General features: G+C 47.4%; 1 protein-coding gene across 1 annotated transcript in view; it reads left to right on the top strand.

Annotated features, from left to right (window-relative positions):
• Positions 1-17,532, top strand: part of COL27A1 (collagen type XXVII alpha 1 chain) — a 146,300-nt gene that overhangs the window by 71,640 nt on the left and 57,128 nt on the right. Inside the window, exons 17-25 of the mRNA XM_064727415.1 lie at positions 3,367-3,420; positions 4,123-4,176; positions 4,320-4,373; positions 5,324-5,377; positions 5,688-5,741; positions 7,627-7,671; positions 8,346-8,399; positions 9,549-9,593; positions 15,076-15,129. Of these exons, the coding sequence (XP_064583485.1) occupies positions 3,367-3,420; positions 4,123-4,176; positions 4,320-4,373; positions 5,324-5,377; positions 5,688-5,741; positions 7,627-7,671; positions 8,346-8,399; positions 9,549-9,593; positions 15,076-15,129 (468 nt within the window). The remainder of the gene's footprint in view (positions 1-3,366; positions 3,421-4,122; positions 4,177-4,319; positions 4,374-5,323; positions 5,378-5,687; positions 5,742-7,626; positions 7,672-8,345; positions 8,400-9,548; positions 9,594-15,075; positions 15,130-17,532) is intronic.

Here is a 17,532-nt window from a genome sequence, read left to right as displayed (position 1 = left end):
CTGCTCTGTTTATGCCCAGTGTTTCCCCAGCCACTGCTGTCACAGTACCCAGATGGTTTGTGGCTCTCTCTGGAGTTATCCTTACAATATTCCTAAGTACAGAATTATCCATCCTCCCAACAATCCCACACTCCTGAGGTACAGGAAACCTTTCCTTCCCCCCCAGCTGTCTCCCCTGCAAGCTCCAGGCTGCAGTCATCCTGCCTTCCTGGGTTGATGAAGATTTAATTGGATGTCTGCAAGCTCCTATTAATCCCATCTGTCTTGGTCACATCCAAAACATGTGGCCTTGTACAGGTTGGGTTTTTTGTAGCTGAGGACAACTCCCTTCAGTCAGCAGCAGTCAGATGGATGCTGGTAAAACCTGAGGACAGTGGCAGGGTGGCTGGATGGTTGTGTAGGCAGCAGGAATGTCACTGGATCTGCCACCTCAATCCACCTGGGAGAACTTGCTCACATCACATAGCCAGGTGTGAACCAGAATAAGGGACAGCATCTCTCTCCTCCAGCTAAAATCACATCCTTTTATCTAGAAGCTAGACAGGCAGACCCAGGTCATCCTTCTGTTTGCATTCCTGTGTTTTCATGGAGGCAAGGAGAGGGGGAAGAGAGGGAGAAGTGCAATTACTGTGTGACTCTGAAATCAAGAGGGGCCTTGAGAAGGCCACGTGGGGTGATGAGTGCAGGGGAAAGGTGGAGGAAGCAGAGGAAATCCCAGCTCCTTGTTCTCACAAAGGAGTTTTATGAATCAGGACATCTGTAACTTGTGGAGGACATGGCTCAGGCAAATACCTCTGGAGCTGTGTGGTGTTAGCTCCCTTTGCATTGCTGAGCAGGAAGTCTTGGGAACAGAGACTCCACTTGAGGAAAATTGAGGGGATTTTGCACAACAACCTCCTCTGCATCCCCCAGACAGCAAACACATCCCACAGCTGTGCATTTGGTCCCTTCCCTTGCAGCCCCTCTCTGTTTGTGTTGGGTTACACAAGCCCTGGGGGTGTCTGAAGCTGCATTTCTTTTTATAGGTGAAACATGAAGCACAGGCAGCATCCCATGGGCAGGGGCTGTTTGTAATTTCAGATCCTGCGTTCCTTTTCCTGCCCCGTGAACCAAGTCCTTGCAGGCTCATTTCGTCATCTCAGCATCTCAGTTTTTAATAACAAACATGCCTGACCTCTTTCCTCTGTAATTTTCCCCTCATATTAAGGACACAGATCCCAGGTCTCAGTTCCAGGGCAGGTAAAAGGTGATGCCCCAGTGCTCAGTTCTGGTTTAAGAGATTGACAGCCATAGATGGATTGTTCATGCTGTGACACTTTGCTGTGCTATCACAATAACATGTGAACATCTGGTATGAACTCATGCTCAGGTTAAGAGATGAGTTTTGTTTCCCTGCTTCCTTCTTACCCTCTCTAATGCCCATTTCTTAGGGTTGTTTAAAAACTGGCTTCACTGTCATGCCCCACTTTTCCTAAAGGTTGGAAACAAAAGTTTGTTCCTGTGTTTTGCTATGCTCAGGAAACTCTTTTATTTTTGTAGTTATTACTTAGTGTCCAAGTATTTCTTGTGAAACAGTATTTCAATGGCCACTTGTACTCTCTGGGTAGAAAATTGCTTAATAAAAAATACAATCTTTCTTCTTTGACCCTCAGAACTGATGATAAAGCCAAATCTTAGAGCCAACCTGTCACTTTCAGAAAAGCTGTTTTCATGCTGCCTCCAGTCAGGAGCCAGAATTAAGTAGATTTCAGTGTTTTAAGCCTTGGACTACATAAAATAAGTAGAAAATTCAGAGAAGATGAGAGAAATCTGTGAAGGAGCTGGGTCACACAGTAGCTTTTTTACCATTTCTGTTCTATCTAATACTTGGGTTTCTTCCGAACTGAAGCTGTGTAAAGAGCTGATTGTTTCCATTTTGCATTGCCAAAGGAAAAAAACTATGGAAAATAGTTCCGATGAAACAAAATGTTGGTTATTTGACTCAAATTAAAATATTTTAGGTTGAAAACCAAATGAGTAAAATCAATTTAACATTTTTAAGACCAACATTTTAATTTTGCTACGTAAAGGACTTGTTTTGAAGATGGTTCAGTGAAATGTTCCGGGAACATTTGCCAAAACATTTAAGCAAATTTAGCATGAATCCATGAAATGTTTCCATCATTGAATCTGCATAGTTCTTAATTATTTTTCTTCTGAAAAATTGTCTTTGAAAAGTTTTTGCTAACTCAAACCTGAACCATCCACAATTTGATTATCCCCTGCATGTTACTGAGGTAGTTGCAATTATTTCAGCTCTCTGATGGGTGAGAGTGGGTGGTTTTTCTGGAGTGAAGTGGACTTTCTCTGACATCTCTCTGTGGACTTTGGCTCTGTTGCAGGACTCCATATGTCTTCCATGTGGGTTATGTTTAAACATATAGCCCTGGAGTGGCTCATTCCCTTGCTGGGGAGCCAAGTTCATGGGACAGAGTTCCTCCAGCAGTTATTTTTGTTGGGTCTTGTCATTGTACCAAGTTATTGTAGTCATTCCTCCCTTGACTTCCCAAGCAGAATTTTCCTTTCTCTGCCCCATCATTGACTCATCCTTTGTTTAAGTAAATCACTAAACACATGAGGCTGGAAGGGGCATCAGGAGGTGATTTGGTGCAGAGCTGCTCACAGCAGGGCTGAGAGCCAAAGCAAGGTAGCCCACTGCTCCTTGGAAAACCTTCAGGGATATTTGGCTTCCACCCAGGGAGGCAGAATCTGTTGTGTTGGTCCAATGAGGGACAGACAGACAGCTTGGTGAGGAAATACTGTCAGTGATGGGCTCCCCATCCCAGTGAGCACCAGCTGACCCCTCCCAGGGAATCCCAGCTCAGAGATTGGCAGGGAGGTACTACTAAAGCATTACCAGAAGTTGCTCTTGTTTTCTTATGGAAGAGGATTGATGTTTGATGTCAGGACTAGGATATGCTCACAGAAACCCTGAGGATTGTTTGCTTTTCTATAGAGCCTTGTGAGAGAAAAGGTTCATTCATTGAAAACTGAACTCTTCTGTTCAGCTGAATTTAACACTTCACCACCATCATGGTCCCTGTTAGCCAGAGGAATGTGCTCTCTCTTCTTGCAGCTCCTATAGACACACAATGCTGGGGAAATCCTGGGTTTTGCTCTCCTGCAGTTTCCTTCCTCACCTTAGAATCAAGCTGGGCAATCCACACTTTGTTCAGGGTTGTTGCTGTGTTCAGTGTGATCTGCAGCTTGCCAGCAGTTCAGTTCTGAGTGCAGCTGCTGTTGAGCCTTTTGCACCTCCTGAGCACCAACGAGGGCATTTTGGCTGTTGCTGTTGCCTGTTTTAACTCTCTGGTGATGTGTACCCAGGGTGATCAGGGAAGAGCAGGTGTTCCAGGAGATATTGGCTTCCAAGGAGACAAGGTAATTGTTTTTCTTTTCTCCTTTGTTCTTTTCCCCTCACATTGCAGAGGCCACCAGTTATCTCAGTTCCTCCACTAGGAAGGAATTGGCTGCATCCTGCTGTCAGGTTGCCCTGCTTGGATAGCTCCCACTTGGGGTATGCTGTGCCTTTCTAAAATCCACATCAGAATATGGATTTTATAGTTACCATAGTAAAAGCAGTTCTGCAGGGGTTTTTTGTAGGGGCTATGTCTCCTAGCAGAGGCTGGAAGTGATGGGATTGATGGGGATGTGTGTGAATGTGTGTGGTCCAGAGGCTGCAGACTCAGGAGATTTTGTCTGCTCAATGCAGCAACTTAAACCCTGACCCAGGGAACCACTTAATGCTCTGTATAACTTCTGATCAAATGACTTCTCCCCTGTGATTTAATGTGATACTGCCTGTGGCTGACAAATGTTGCACATGGCCCTGTGCTGGAGCCTGCGTGGCTCTGAGCCACAGCCAACTGCAGCAGTTTGTGTTCTCTGGGGCTAAATTCAGGGCTGTCCTCAGGAACATCTCCCTGACATCAGTGCAGCTGTCCCAGCTCCATGCAGGGCTGAGCTCAGCCTTTAGGAGATGCTCCTCATTCTGCAGCAAAGCTGGAGCCTGGGGAATTGGATGTTTTTTTGTTTTTTTTTTTAATGCCTTGTTGTGTTCTGAAATAAATGTGTCTCTCTCAGGGCAGCCAGGGTTTGCCAGGGGTCCCTGGCGCACGAGGGAAGGCAGGCCCCCTGGTAAGTGACCAAGCACCCTCTGCTCCCTCACCTCCCTTCCTGAGTTCTGTGCCCAGCTGGAGAGACAGCTTGGCTGTTCTAAACAGGAAACCTGACAGCCAGCAGCCTGCTCACTTCTCCCCATGTTCTTCCAATTTCTGCAGGGAAAAGTCGGTGACAAAGGACCAGTTGGGTTTCCAGGACCACCTGGCCCTGAGGTATGTCCCACCACCTCCTTCTCACATCTTCCCAGCCTCAGGCTTCACTTCTCTGCTGGGATACAAGGGCACATGAGTGGTGATGGGGTAGGAAGAATCAAGATGGGCTCATGACCTATTCTACATCTCATGAAGATGAGATCCTGTTTCTTCCTTCCTCTTTATTGTCATAGATAAAATGAAGGAGTTTTTTCAGTTTTCCCCCCTCAAAACACCATTTAAAGTAAAAAATCCTCTTATTTTCCTTACCAAAAAAAGGTCACAGTGATACCTTAGATGCAGGATGAGTTTCCCCCAGCACACCATCATTTTTTCTCCTTCCTAAGTGACCAGACAAGGTCTGTAAGATGCTGGAGAGCCCCTTCCAGCACAGCTGATGTCTGTTTTCCCCTCATCAGCGTTCTGGTATTTCACAGGGTCTGGAAGGGCTCTCAGCTGAGTGCTGCCACTTAGCAATCGTTCCTCTTTGTTGCTATTGGAAATAAGCAGGGATTCCTTTGTTTCCTGCTCCACGGGTGGGTGGCTGGGTGGGAAGGAGCCCTGCCAGGCTGACGGCAGCTAACGAGGGTGTCAGCACCTTTCCTAATTCCTCGCCTGCTTCCCTTTGTCACCGAGGCTGCAGCTCCTTTCTGGGAGCACAGAGGTTAGGAGCTGGCTCAGAAAGATTAATTAAAACCCAAATCGCTGCTTTTAGCTGTGTGATGACAGGGAGGCCCTCACTGCAATAAATCTTGTAAGAAGATGGACCTAAAGGGAATTAGGGAAAGGCTGCTCTTCCATCAAACTGATGGAGCTGCTCCTTTGTGTTCCCTTCACTCCCAAAGCTGTGGTGACCTCCACATGGACACTGCCAGCATGTAACACACCTTGTCCCTTAGCTTCTAACTAAACCTCTGACACTGCCTGCAGAATTTCACCTTTGCACCCTGACTGTTCCTCATTTCCTCCAGGGCTTCCCAGGTGACATTGGCCCACCAGGAGAAAATGGCCCTGAAGGTCTGAAGGTGAGTGGAGCAGAGACTGCAGCTCTGTGTGGGGTTGGGAGCAGCCAGGGAAAACAAAGTAGTGGGAAGGGGGGAAGAGAGAAAGCCCAGGAGATTCCTAAAGATTGTCCTGGCCAGCCTCTCAGCTTGGTCTGTTTGCCTTGAGGTGCCTCCAAGAGCAGCGTTTTCTTTTCTTCAGATTTTTTTTTTCTGTAACCAAATTGACATTGGATAATGTCCCATGGCTGTGAAAGAGACTTTCTCATTTTAATTGCCCTTCTGAGCTTATGTTTCTATTTTCTGAGTATCTTTTCCTTTGGCTCTTTCTCAGGGAAAGCCAGGAGCACGAGGTTTACCTGGGCCAAGAGGACTGCCTGGACAAGAGGTGAGTGTCCTCAGCTCAAAGGGGGTTTGATTTAAAGAATAATGCTGAATTTTCTTAATTAATGTATGGTGAAATGGTGTTTGTGGTTTGAAATGCTCTGGTCCCTCTGAATTTGGAAGCAGATGCTTATAGTGAGTGATGAGAGACCTGCAGAAGAGGAGCTTCCTCTGAGCTGTGTGATCTCCAAGGCCTGTGATCTTGTGATCTTTGCTTCCAGCCACTGCTGGCATCTGCTGACCCTAAATTCTGCCTTGGCTTTGCTTTTAAAGCCTGTTCCCCACCCCCAGATGGGTGTCAGAGCCCTTTTCCCTGCACATCCCCTTGCACAGACATGCCCTGGCCTGGCATCTGCTTTCTGCTCCTTTTAAGTGTGTTCCTTTTCAACCATGAGACCTGCAGACTCTGCCCTCTCACACAGAGAAACATCCCTCTGTAAAAAGAGAGGGAAATGGGAATTGCTGCTCTGCAGAACTTCATTTGCCCAGCACCTGAGAGCTTTCACTCACAATTTCACCTCAGAAGCTGAAGCATCATTGCCCTTGCAGTCATTAGGAAGGGAACAATTGTCACTGATTTAATTGTACATGATGGGAGCAGCAGAGAATGTCTGGGTTCCCTGTTTATCCTGTTGGAACTCCAGTGACATTGGTGTAATTTCCTCTCACTCAGGCCAGTGTAAGCTGTTTGTCCAGAGTCACGAGACATTGTGTAAATAATACTGAGCACATGCATGGGCAGGAGCTCGTTTTAATAGCACTAATAATTCTTAACTTTTTCTGGGAACTCTTCTGCTTGTTCTCTAAATGGGATTAATGCAAATTAGCTCATTTATTTGCAGTGAAATAGGGGGGAAGAAAAAAATATTCCAGCCAAAATACAAAGGGAATCGAAGCCCTGCATTCCAGGTTCAGGCAGGCGTGACCAAGCTGCCTTCAATTTGCTCTAGTTAGTGAGTGTAAAAGTGAGCCCAAAGACATGGACATGGAGTTTGGTGTGAGCTGTGCTGCAGGCTCAGAGTGTGCAGCAGAGCACAGCACTGTGCTCTCACCACCACACTCACCCAGGGCACTGGGTCAGGGCTCTGAATTGAATTGGATCCCTCTGGAAATGGGGCATATTGTGGGTGGCTTGTCTGTGCCCTTGGAGCTGGGTTCCTGACCCCCAGTCCCACCCTCAGCCTGCCAGTGCCCCTTCATTACCAGGGCTGCCCACCCAAATGAGAGCAGCCAGGCTGGGGCTGCCAAGGGCACTTTTAATTCCTCTCTTGGCAGTTGGGTTTGGACACTTGAGATGATTTTTGTGAAGCTTAATTGAAGGTCTCTTAGAAACTGTAGATCTGATCCTATCACATTAGAAATTGGTGTGGAGCCAAGGGAGAGGAGCGAGTCCAATTGCTGTGTGAGATTTTGTGATAGCTCCATTCTGCAGCATGTGTAGTCCCAGCTGAAAGCAAAAGGGAAACGTTCACACAGTTGCCAAGTGGTTCTGTGGGAAATTTTGGAGCATGCTTTTTTGGGGGGGAAGAGAGAAAAAGAGAACTCTATAGCATTCACATCCCTGCCAAATCAAATGAAGCAGAGTTATGGCAGCATGTCCAGGGTACCCCAGTGGCCAAGTCCAGCTCATCACAGACCAAATCAACTGGTGTTCCCTTGGTCAAATTTGGATGGCTTTTACTGGCAGGGCTTGACTTGGGATCTTTTTTTCCTGAGAAACCTCAGAGGCTGCTCTAAGATAGAGAAGGGCTCAGCTGTTAAAATGTGACAGCTGAACACACAGCCTGTGTTTAACTGCTGCTCATACTGCAGGCATTTCATTCTTGCTGCATGGTGAGTCCAAATTTTGTCACTGCTTTGCCTTTTATTTTAATTTCCTTTCACCTCAGGGAGATGAAGGCCCCTTAGGACCACCAGGAGTCCCTGGTCCAGAGGTAGGTTCCATTCGTTTATTCACTCAGCTATTACCAGCACTGATGACCTTGCAATGGAATTGTAGTTAAATTCTCAAAAAGCTTCCACCCTCCTGGTTTGGGAAGTGAATCTGCCCTGCTATGAATTATTGTCTTGTCCAGGGCTTGATTGATTGCTTGATCCAGGATGGCTGAAAGTCCAGGAAGTGCCTTGCACAGGGTGTTGAGTTTATGACTTTCCTGGAGTCTCAAACCTTGAAAAACTCTCTAATGTTTAAACAGTTCATCCTCAAGATAAATGACATTGATTGGAAACCATCTCCATAACCAGCCCTTGTGTTTCTTCCTTGATTTATAGTATTTTTCAATGAGTAGAGGAAGAGGAAAAAGTAAAAAAAAAAAAAGACTGGACAGTCAGAGAGAGTACTTTTGACCTCTGTGATGTATCACAGAAACACAGCTAGAAGAAGCAAAAAGAATATTTTCATATCTGTGGGCTTGCCAGCTCACGACTTTGTAATGGGTCTGTACATAATTGTCACCTCAGGATAGTAAAATATGCCAAAAAATTGGTAATAGGTGGATCAGAAAATGAATATTTTATGTTTCTATTTTATTTTACAAGCATGTAAGCAGCACCTGTGAGCAAACCAGCTGCAAGCTTTTGATGTTTATGGTTTTTCCATGTATTTCAGGGTCGGTCTGGTCGGAAGGGATTTCCAGGAACACCTGGTCCCAACGGTCCAAAGGCAAGAAAAGAGTTTGATCAGGAAAGCAGTGGGTAGAAGGGAGGAAAGGAAGAGGGGAATGTCCTTTCTCACCTTTACCACTCTCCCAAGCATTCATTCCAGAGAGAACAAGAGAACTGAGGTTTCCTCTTTTTCTCAGAATTTTGGGGTCTCAGCTTCTGCTTCTTTCTTCAAAAAGAATGATGGTGCATTTTTTAAGCTATTATAAACAAATGTGTTCCTCTTTTAATATTAACCAACTTCTCCCTCCATCATCACTTCATTTTCCATTGCTTCTCCATGGTTTTGTTCTAAAACAATGCACATCATTCCTATCTTTGCTGCCTAATTATCAGCAGGAGCCATCCCAGGGCAATGCACTCCACAAACCCACACTCGAAAGGGAAGAGAAAACCCAACAAAAACAACCTCTTCAAACAGTCAATAGCAAAAATGTGCTCTGGCAGCACATCTGGAGTATCTGCCTACTGAGAAAATACAGCTGCTGTCCTGGAGACACTGCTGGTTACTGGTGAGCCTGGCTGGCCCATGCAGGGCGCTCTGAGTGCCTGCCACTGCTGCCATGGGCCCTGCTGGGTGTGCAATCCTTCTCCTCCTGCTTTCTCCTTCATCATTTTCATGCTCTGAACTCCTTCTTCCTGCCCTGGGATTTATCTCACATAGGTTCTTGCTGTGGTTTTCCTGTGGGTGCTCCATGTGACAGTAACGTGTGCCTGTCTGAAGTTTTACAACAGAATCAGGGGGCATCATTGCCTGGGAGTATTTGGGTTGTCTTTCCTTCTTATGCTTTGTAAAACTTTGGGATAAAGTAGCCAGGACTAGGCTGAGCCTATACCATAGATATCTTATGTTTCCATGTGATTCTCTGAAGGTTATTTTACTGCAGCAGGACCAGCTTTTGGGGCATTTCACTCCAGAACAGCAAACGTTTGCTCCATGTTTGTGTCAGTAGTGTTCTTACTTTGGATAAGTAAGAAAGTCCTTTCTTCCTCCAAGTCACAGTTGATTTTGTAGGATGTTGTTTCTCACAGATTTTCCCTGATTCACACTTTGCAACCCAGATAAAGGGTGTACAAAGAGCCAGGCTGTGCCCAGGGTCTGGCTGGCAGCACCCAGTAACCCATGCGCCCTTGTCTCCTTGTCCTGCAGGGTGAGCCAGGAAACCGTGGCCGACCTGGGAAAGTTGGTGAGCAGGTAAATTCCTCATTTTCCTTGTCTCCTTGATGATCTCCTCTGTACGTGTCCTGGGTGCTCAGAGTGCAGTGGCCAGGCACTTGTGGCCACCTCAAATCTGCCCACAGCCCTGGTGTTCCAGGTTTTAATGATAGGATTCTCTGCTTTGGGTGCTATGTTGCTTTCACTTCCCCCACATTTTCTGGGCAGTAGAGGAGATAGCAGCTGAAGAAACCAGACCCTGGGAAGAAAGACACTGAGCTGCATTTTGTTGTAATTCCATGGAGAACATTCTGCTGGCATAACCCAGGACATGCAGGGTCCCTGTAGGCTTTGGGGGAACCACAGGCATCAAGGAAAAAGCAACCATTGTTCCCACATCTCTGTGATTGAAACCAACAAACTTGTCCACCAACAGCCCTGAAAGTGAAGCCACAGAGCCTCCAACAAATTCTGTGTGTTCCTGCATGACCACACCAAAGTGGCTGTGGCAGCTGGCCCTGGCACTGTGGGTGCTGCTTCCCACCACTGCTGTCCTTCCCAACACTTTCCCTGCTGGATGGTCAGCTTGGTTTGCTTTGGTTTAGCTTGTCAGCCTCTCTGGCTCTTCTTTGCGTCACTTCTTCGAAGGGTTTCTGACCAAGCAAGCCTACAAAAGTCAAGGTGGATCCTTTTCAGTACCAGCAGTCTGATACCAGCCTCTGTATCTATGAAAGGTGGTTACTTCTCTTTGGAAATTAGAGCCATTTCTGTGTTATGGTTGTTAATTTGCTCATTGAAGAGCAACTACTGAAGGAGCAAAGTTGTTCTCCGCATCTGAGTTCTACTTGCAGCTTTATCAGATTCTGCACAATCTCAGGCAACACATTCCAGTGCTTTGTGCCTCAGTTTCCCCTCCTGTGGGAGGTGTGAGACAGCCCTGAGCAGAGCTTAGCCCAGTGCCTCCTGTTCTGAAGTGGCACCTGTGGACACTGTTAAAAATGAGTATTTAGAAGTGCTTTGAGATCCTTAACCAGACATTGTCCTTGAAGGGCAAAGCATCATTAGGATTATTATTCTTTAACTTCCCTCAGGACTGACCTTGGATGAGAACTGTAGGCACTGTTCATCGAAAAGAAAACACAGCTGGCCTCTGCTGACACTGAAACCAGCACAGTGGTAGGAAAGCTGCCTGTGTTATTCTTAGGCAATTAGTCTCTGTCTAGAAATATCACCCAGAAAATTTCCATTTCTGAACCAGTCAAGTAATTAGAGCAAAAACATCTCACCAGAGTAATGAGAAATAACTTCCTCTGCCCTCACATCTCCACTGAACGATGCTGCAGCATTGGGGTTTCCTTCAGCAGTTGGTGTTGGGGCTGGGTTGGATTTTTGCAGAGCCCTTGGCACTGAAGACACCACCACCTCACCCTGTTTTCTCTTGTGGAGACCCCGATGTTTTCTATTCCACAGTAAGGGTGGAAAACATCACACTTCTCAGTCCTGCTGCTCTGCCTGACAAATGGTTTCTCTCAGAGTAGAAAATCTCAGCATAACAGCATGAGAAGAGAGCAGCCATCCATCTCACTGGAGATTTCTCCCCTTTCTTAGGGACATCTGTTTAGGAAAACACGGGAGTTTCTGTGAGGTTTCCGGTGATACTTGAGCTCTCCTTGAAAAATGAGGTTTCAAGGCACAGGGCAGCCCCTGATGCGTTGTTTTTCCATTGCAAGGACACAGACTGGGGAAGATCATTCATGAGATGCTTGTTGTCTCCCTGTGCTGGAAGGATTCCAGCTGCCAGGCGCCCCAGTACCCTGGAAATGTGTGGGTTAACCCTTCCTTGCCTGGAGATGGAGTCAGAAGGATATGAAGAGGAATATGAGGCCCCTGGCCAGGAAAGCCACCAGCCTTCCTGTCCCCGAGCTGGGGAATGCACAGCAGGAGAATGTCACCAAAATGTCCATGCTGAAGGTCAGAGAGCCCTGTGGGAGAGGCCACAGCCTGGAGCCGGCAGGAAGATGCTGCCATCCCAGGGAGCCTCGATTGGCACTGGAAAATCCCAGTGAAGAGTTGTGCCAGCTGAAAGAGGCTCCAATTGCCTCATGTCCTTAATGGGATTGGGAGGTGCTGTCACAGCAGGAGCAGCTGTTTGAGTCCCTTCCCCTGTACTGGACAAGAGTGACAGCCCTTCTCACCCACAGGGCTGTGTCAGGGTCAGCCATGTACCCATCACTCTGTGCTGGGAAGGGCAGCCAAGGCTCTTCTCTTGTCCTTTAAATCAAAGTCTTTTGTCTCAATATCAGTATTCTAAGATCATTTGTCAAAGGACACCAGCACCATCTCCTTCATGCCTTTCCCCTTCCAAAGGAGAAGGGCTGCAATGTCAGGTTTGCAGGTGGGGACGTCCTGATTGTCTTGGCCAAAGTCAACAGGGTCATCAAGAGCAGAGCAGGGAACTGCACTGGTGTTTCCCACATGTTAGCCCTGCTCCTTTCCAACCCTTCACCTTCTCCTCCAGGGCGTCTCTGACCTCCAGACATCTCACTCAGGGATTTTCAGGCACTGTGGTGTTTCCACAGCACCTCTCCACCTTCCCTCCCCTCACTCCCAGGATGGTGGAACCCAGCCCAGCCCCAGGGCCGGGCTGAGCCCGGTGCACAGAGGGTTAAACCACATGGCTGTTCTTTGCGGGTCAGAGCGTCCTCCTGTCTATAAACCGCGATATTTACTGTTTTACTTTCCCTTTCTTTCATCTGAATGGGAGGATTGTACATTTATTCCCTCCCGTCCCTTCCCTTTGTGCCTGGTTTGTTTTGTTTTGAGTTCTGGTGAACCAGTCACACACAGAGGTTCCCGCTGGGAGCCACCAGCGGGCCCGTCCCTGGGAGACCCTGCTCATGCTGGGCTGCTTCTCCCTCCCAAATGGGCTCTGATTTATGCAAGCCCTCAGTGCTGACTTGCTCTCTGTTGGTGGAGCCAAGAGGGGGGGCTTAATTATGACAGGGCTGGACAATAAATGGGGAAAGCGAGACAGGAGTTAGGAATTACAACCCACCAGTCCCCCCTCCTTTCCTTGCTCCCCCCCTCCACAAGCCCCCAGCAACTTTTTAACAATCTCCATCCCTTTTCCGCCATGCCCTTGGCTGGGGAGTACAGCAGACTGAATCATGAGCGACATGCTGAACTCCTGTCTAATATAAATGTTTTACATTCTTTCCTGTATAGTGTGGGCCTTTATCCGGGCAGCCACTGCTGCTGGGACTTCACGTGCATCATTACACACACTGCCCAGAGCCCTGCTTGGTGCAGGCCCTCTTTTCAACCCTGAGAAAAATATGTTGTGCCACAGCCATTTTAGTGTAATGACCACAATTCGTGTCTGCTTTGATTAAACATTTGCCATTGGCAGCTCTTTTGGTTCTTAAAACCTAAATCTTTCTGTCTTAAAACCTAAATCTCCTCGCCTTTAGTGTCTATCCCATTTTGGCCAGTGAGGAACATCATTACCCAATCTTCCCCTGTTTTTTCTTATGCTCCTGATAAATTACTGAGATTTATTTGGCGTAGACATATCTATCTCGATTTGTGTCTGCTTGCAGACACAGCAATGTCGGTTAATTTAGCCCAGAGCAGACAGTGCTGGCTGCAAACACTGCAGAGCTACTGTGCTGGAAGCTACAGGGTCCTAGCTCTGCATCTCACATTCACAACCATGGGATGCTCCTCTCATATGGGCAGCAGTGACATCTTCCCCTGTGCACCAGCACAGGCAGAATTTTCCCTGGGTTTGGGCTGAGATGTTGGCTGTGCTCTCCTTCCATCCCATCTGTGCAGCAGGACCAATGTTGGCCATGCCAGCAGGTTTCTCCACCAGCTGCCATAACAAGCAGCACATCTGTGACAGCAAGGGAGGTCTCAGGAGGGTGTTGGGGGCTCTTGGTGTGCTCAGATCCCTGCAAACCCCTCTGCAAAGCAGCAGCTTGAGAAGCATCACCAGAACACCTGGCTTCAGGATCCAGATTCCTGAGAGGCTCTTTAGGGTGGCTGCTAACAGAGAGTGGGTCTAAAGATTGGCCTTCAAGCCTGAGCTTGGATATGCAGCACCCCCTGGAAGGGAGTTTGAAACAGTCTTGTTCTGAATGGGACCAATGCCTTCTGCTGAGCAGGGATCCCTCTTCTGCAGGAATTGGCCTAAGGAACCAGAAATTTCTTAAAGATCATATTCCCAGGAGACAGACAAAGAGTTCTGTGGTTTTCCAAGAAATTGGAAATGAGCAGGAGATGTATTCTTTCTTCCTTTATTGTCTATTTTTGCCTGTTGCATCTCATTGCTTTGCCATTCTCTGCTATAACATTTGCCTTCTTCGTGGCTTTGGGCTATTGGAAAAATTCAGGAACTGGATGCAGTTGTGTACCTGCACTTGTGTCTTATTGAAAGGACCATTGATCCAGCAGCCTTCAGCAATGCCACCCAGTGGCAACCTTGCACAGGCAGATGTTGCACAGTTTTCTGCTCTCCAGTTGATTCCTGCACTGGGCAATCTGTGCTGAGTCCAGCTCTGCTTGCCATGGGTGTCTGGTCAGTGCAGCCTGGCCACGATGACAATCCTGTGCTCCAGGACTGCCTCAGCTTGTGACACAAAGGCCATTTCAAAGCACAGGCCACTTCAGAAAGGCTGGTGACACCCCTACAGGATAGTGGAGCTTTTCTCTTTGTAGCTGTCATCCCATGGCTGATTGGTATTCCCACCATGGCACAGAGGAGACGAGTGCCTGCAGTGGCAGAGGGGAGAGTCCCTTGCATCTCCAGAGCCAGAAACCACTGGAGCTGGTAGGGAGGTTGCTTTATCTTAATTCTCAGGAATCTTCTCTTGAGATTGCATCTGTTTCCATCTTCCTAATTAAAAGCAGCTCTGTTTGCCTCTTCATTATCCTGAACATTGTTAAACCCTGAGCTTAGGCTGGAGGTTTGTTCCAAGATGGTTTCTGAGTGGTGTGCGAGATCCACTGCCCTGCTGGCCTCTCTGGCTGCAGGAACCTTTATTTCCTACTGGCATCCCACCAGCACAACACTATCCAGGGCAAAATTAGTCTGCACAAAGGGCTGAGACAGCTTGGATTAACCCAGAAGAAGCCTACCCAGTCCAGCTGCTAAAATGATGCTGAGTCTGTCTCTGGTCAACCCAGGAGTTCCTGGGGAAGCTTTTTTGGGGAAAGCTCTCAGAACAAAGCCTCACTATGGACTCAGCCTTCCTTCCTTCACTCATCCACTGCTCTGTGTGTTGTGGTTCTTGCAGATCCTGGTGCTGCTGTTCCAGCTGGCCCCTAAAGCAGAACCAGCTGTGGAGTTAGACATTCCCATGGCCGGGAGCAACTCCATCCGCTCTGGTAGCCAGTAGGAATTACTGAGCATTAGACAAGGGATGCTGTGCTATTGCAACCAGCAAGGTGGACCAAAGGAACTGTTTACTTTCTCAGCAAATAAAAACTGAAAATTAGCTGTGCTCTTCTCTTTCCTCAGGGTCTCATGGGTTTCATTGGTCCAGTGGGGGAGCCTGGAATAGCGGGAGAAAAGGTAAGATTGCTTGCAATGAAATCTTTGTTGTAATTTTTGCAGGATAGGGAGGCTGGGGTGGGAGAAGGGTTGTGGAGATTTAAGTTGTGATGTGAGTGCAACACCCAGCTGGGAATGAAGCACGTCCAGGGTGTCTGAGCTAGACTAAGACCAGGCCAAAATCATCCACTTCTCATTCAGGAATTAATATGTGCTGCCCTCCAGGGAGATGCTGTCAAATATTCTTTGAAAAATTAACTTTCCTCATTCATAATATGCCAGGGAATTTGTATTTAACAGTCAGCTCTGGTTTTTATGGGAATGAGGGATCCATCAGCCCTGTGTTGCTGGTCATGGGAGGAGTCCATGGGATTGAGGTTACAGATTTCTGCAGAGGTGTCCTCTGGCTTGCTAGGGGGGTCACGCAGGACCAGGGCTGAGCCTGCATAGAACAGGAGGTCTCAGCAATTTCTCAGGTGTACAAGAGTGCAGCCACCCATCTGAGCTGGTCCAAATATTTCCCTTTTTATTTGGTGAGGACCATCCCACCTGGCTGCCCTGGTTGCTTTGGGCACACTCAGAGCTGGTGCCCTCTTGTGTACACTACAGACACAAACCCCTTCCAGGGGAATAAAAAGGGCTTTATTTCACATAAAAAACGTAAAAGGACGTTAATTTGTTTTCTATTAGAGTGTAAACTTTTATTCAGAGGCAGCTCCCAAAGACAAATCATGTGTGTCACTCATTGTACCTCACTCGCACGCTGCTGGTTTTCATTGGTGCTTTAATTATTCACAGCGCGGCCGTAAAGATAGCGAGGAGCATAAAACGATGCATTCCACACATCAGTGCTCTCTTTCTCACTTTTATTGCTTCAAGCCCTGTCCTCTGGGTAATGATGTAGAGACTCTGTGACAGTTATACTGTGTTTGCTGCAGATCCATTTTATTGTCTGTCCACAGCAGCCTTTGGAAAGGCCTTTCTGTCCTGTGGGCCCTGGTGGGGCAGTAGCAGAGTCAGTCTCAGTCCAAGCTGTCAAAGCTCACAAGAACTGAAAAGAGTGACATGATGTGGGCTGTGTTTTAGAGAATAAAGAGTGATGTGTCCGGGGTGGTTACACAGAAAATTGGTGCCTGAGTGAGCTGTCTCATTGGCAGCTGCAGCCCTGAATTGAATGAAGAATAAGGTGTTTGCCATGCAGGAGATGTGGGAAGATCTTTTCCTCCATTCAATTAAATTCACATTTGTCCCTCTGCCTTCCATGCCATGACATGAAGTCTCCTCAGCTTCCAGATCAGCTCTGTAATGTGATGATGTTACATCAGTGTCAAGGCAAACCCAGGCTGTCCTTTGAAAATCTGCCCTTGGAGATCCTCAGCACAGCTGGGATTTCCATCAGGCTTCTCTACCAGGACAAATTTAGGGATGACAGAAATAGCTATCATCAAATCAAAACCTCAACCAGGCCTCCAGTTGGCATAGTATCCTACAGCTTACTACGCTCTTGTGAGCTAAATGAAGTGGGAAATATGCTTTCATTACACATAGCTGAGTCAGCAATCTCCATCCTGAGAGCTGCAAAAGTTAAGACTGAAGCCAGTAGAATCCAAAGATTATCAAAGAGAACAATACAGTTAATACACATTTAATAAAATCCATCCATTCAGGGAGAAAAAAAATCCGTACATTGGTTTACAAGGGCCAACTGGTGACAACACAAACTCTGGGGTTTGTTTTTAATAAGCTCCTTAGGGCCCAGAAAATATTTCCCCTTACACTTTGTGCTGTTGGAAGGTAGGTCAGATTTTGGGCGTAAACTAATTGGCAGCATTTGCTAATTCCTCCTTCCTCATCCCCCTGAGGATGAGGAACCTAACACACCTAATTCCCAGTGCACCCCTGGGGCTGCAGGGAGACTACAGGCAGTGGTGTGGGAATTGCCACCATCTCCCAAAGGAGCTGTTGATGTCCCATCACTAAAGCCACACCTTTGTGTCACCTCAGGTCAGCAGGGTGTGGTGGTGCTGGTGGGGCTTGACCCTCTTGTCTCCTACCTTTGGTTCAAGGATGTGTTCATGGAAAGAGAAATGGTCTGCATGAAGGGATAAGGAAGACTTTAGCAATGAATAAGTGATGTTTTGGTACATCAAGTTCTTTAACTGCTTGTTTTAGAAGGGATCCTATCTTTGAGGTGGGCTGGGGAGTCATCCAGGCCTGAGCCCCTCATAAATCAGACCTTCAGGTCATTGCTGCTGGCACTGTGGTCCCAGTAAGAGCCACAGCACAGGCAGGTCCCCAAAACACCCAGTCTCCTCTGCAAGCGCCAGGCAGCATCTCTGGTTTTTTCCAGCTGGATTCCCTGTTCTCAGCAGGGCCTTGTGACAACAGGCTTCAAACCCATGGCTCTGAAAATGCCAGCATGTG

This window comes from Zonotrichia leucophrys, chromosome 17 (genome assembly GCF_028769735.1).
Source record: "Zonotrichia leucophrys gambelii isolate GWCS_2022_RI chromosome 17, RI_Zleu_2.0, whole genome shotgun sequence".
Classification (NCBI taxonomy): Eukaryota; Metazoa; Chordata; class Aves; order Passeriformes; family Passerellidae; genus Zonotrichia; species Zonotrichia leucophrys.
This window is presented reverse-complemented; position numbering and strand designations above follow the sequence as displayed.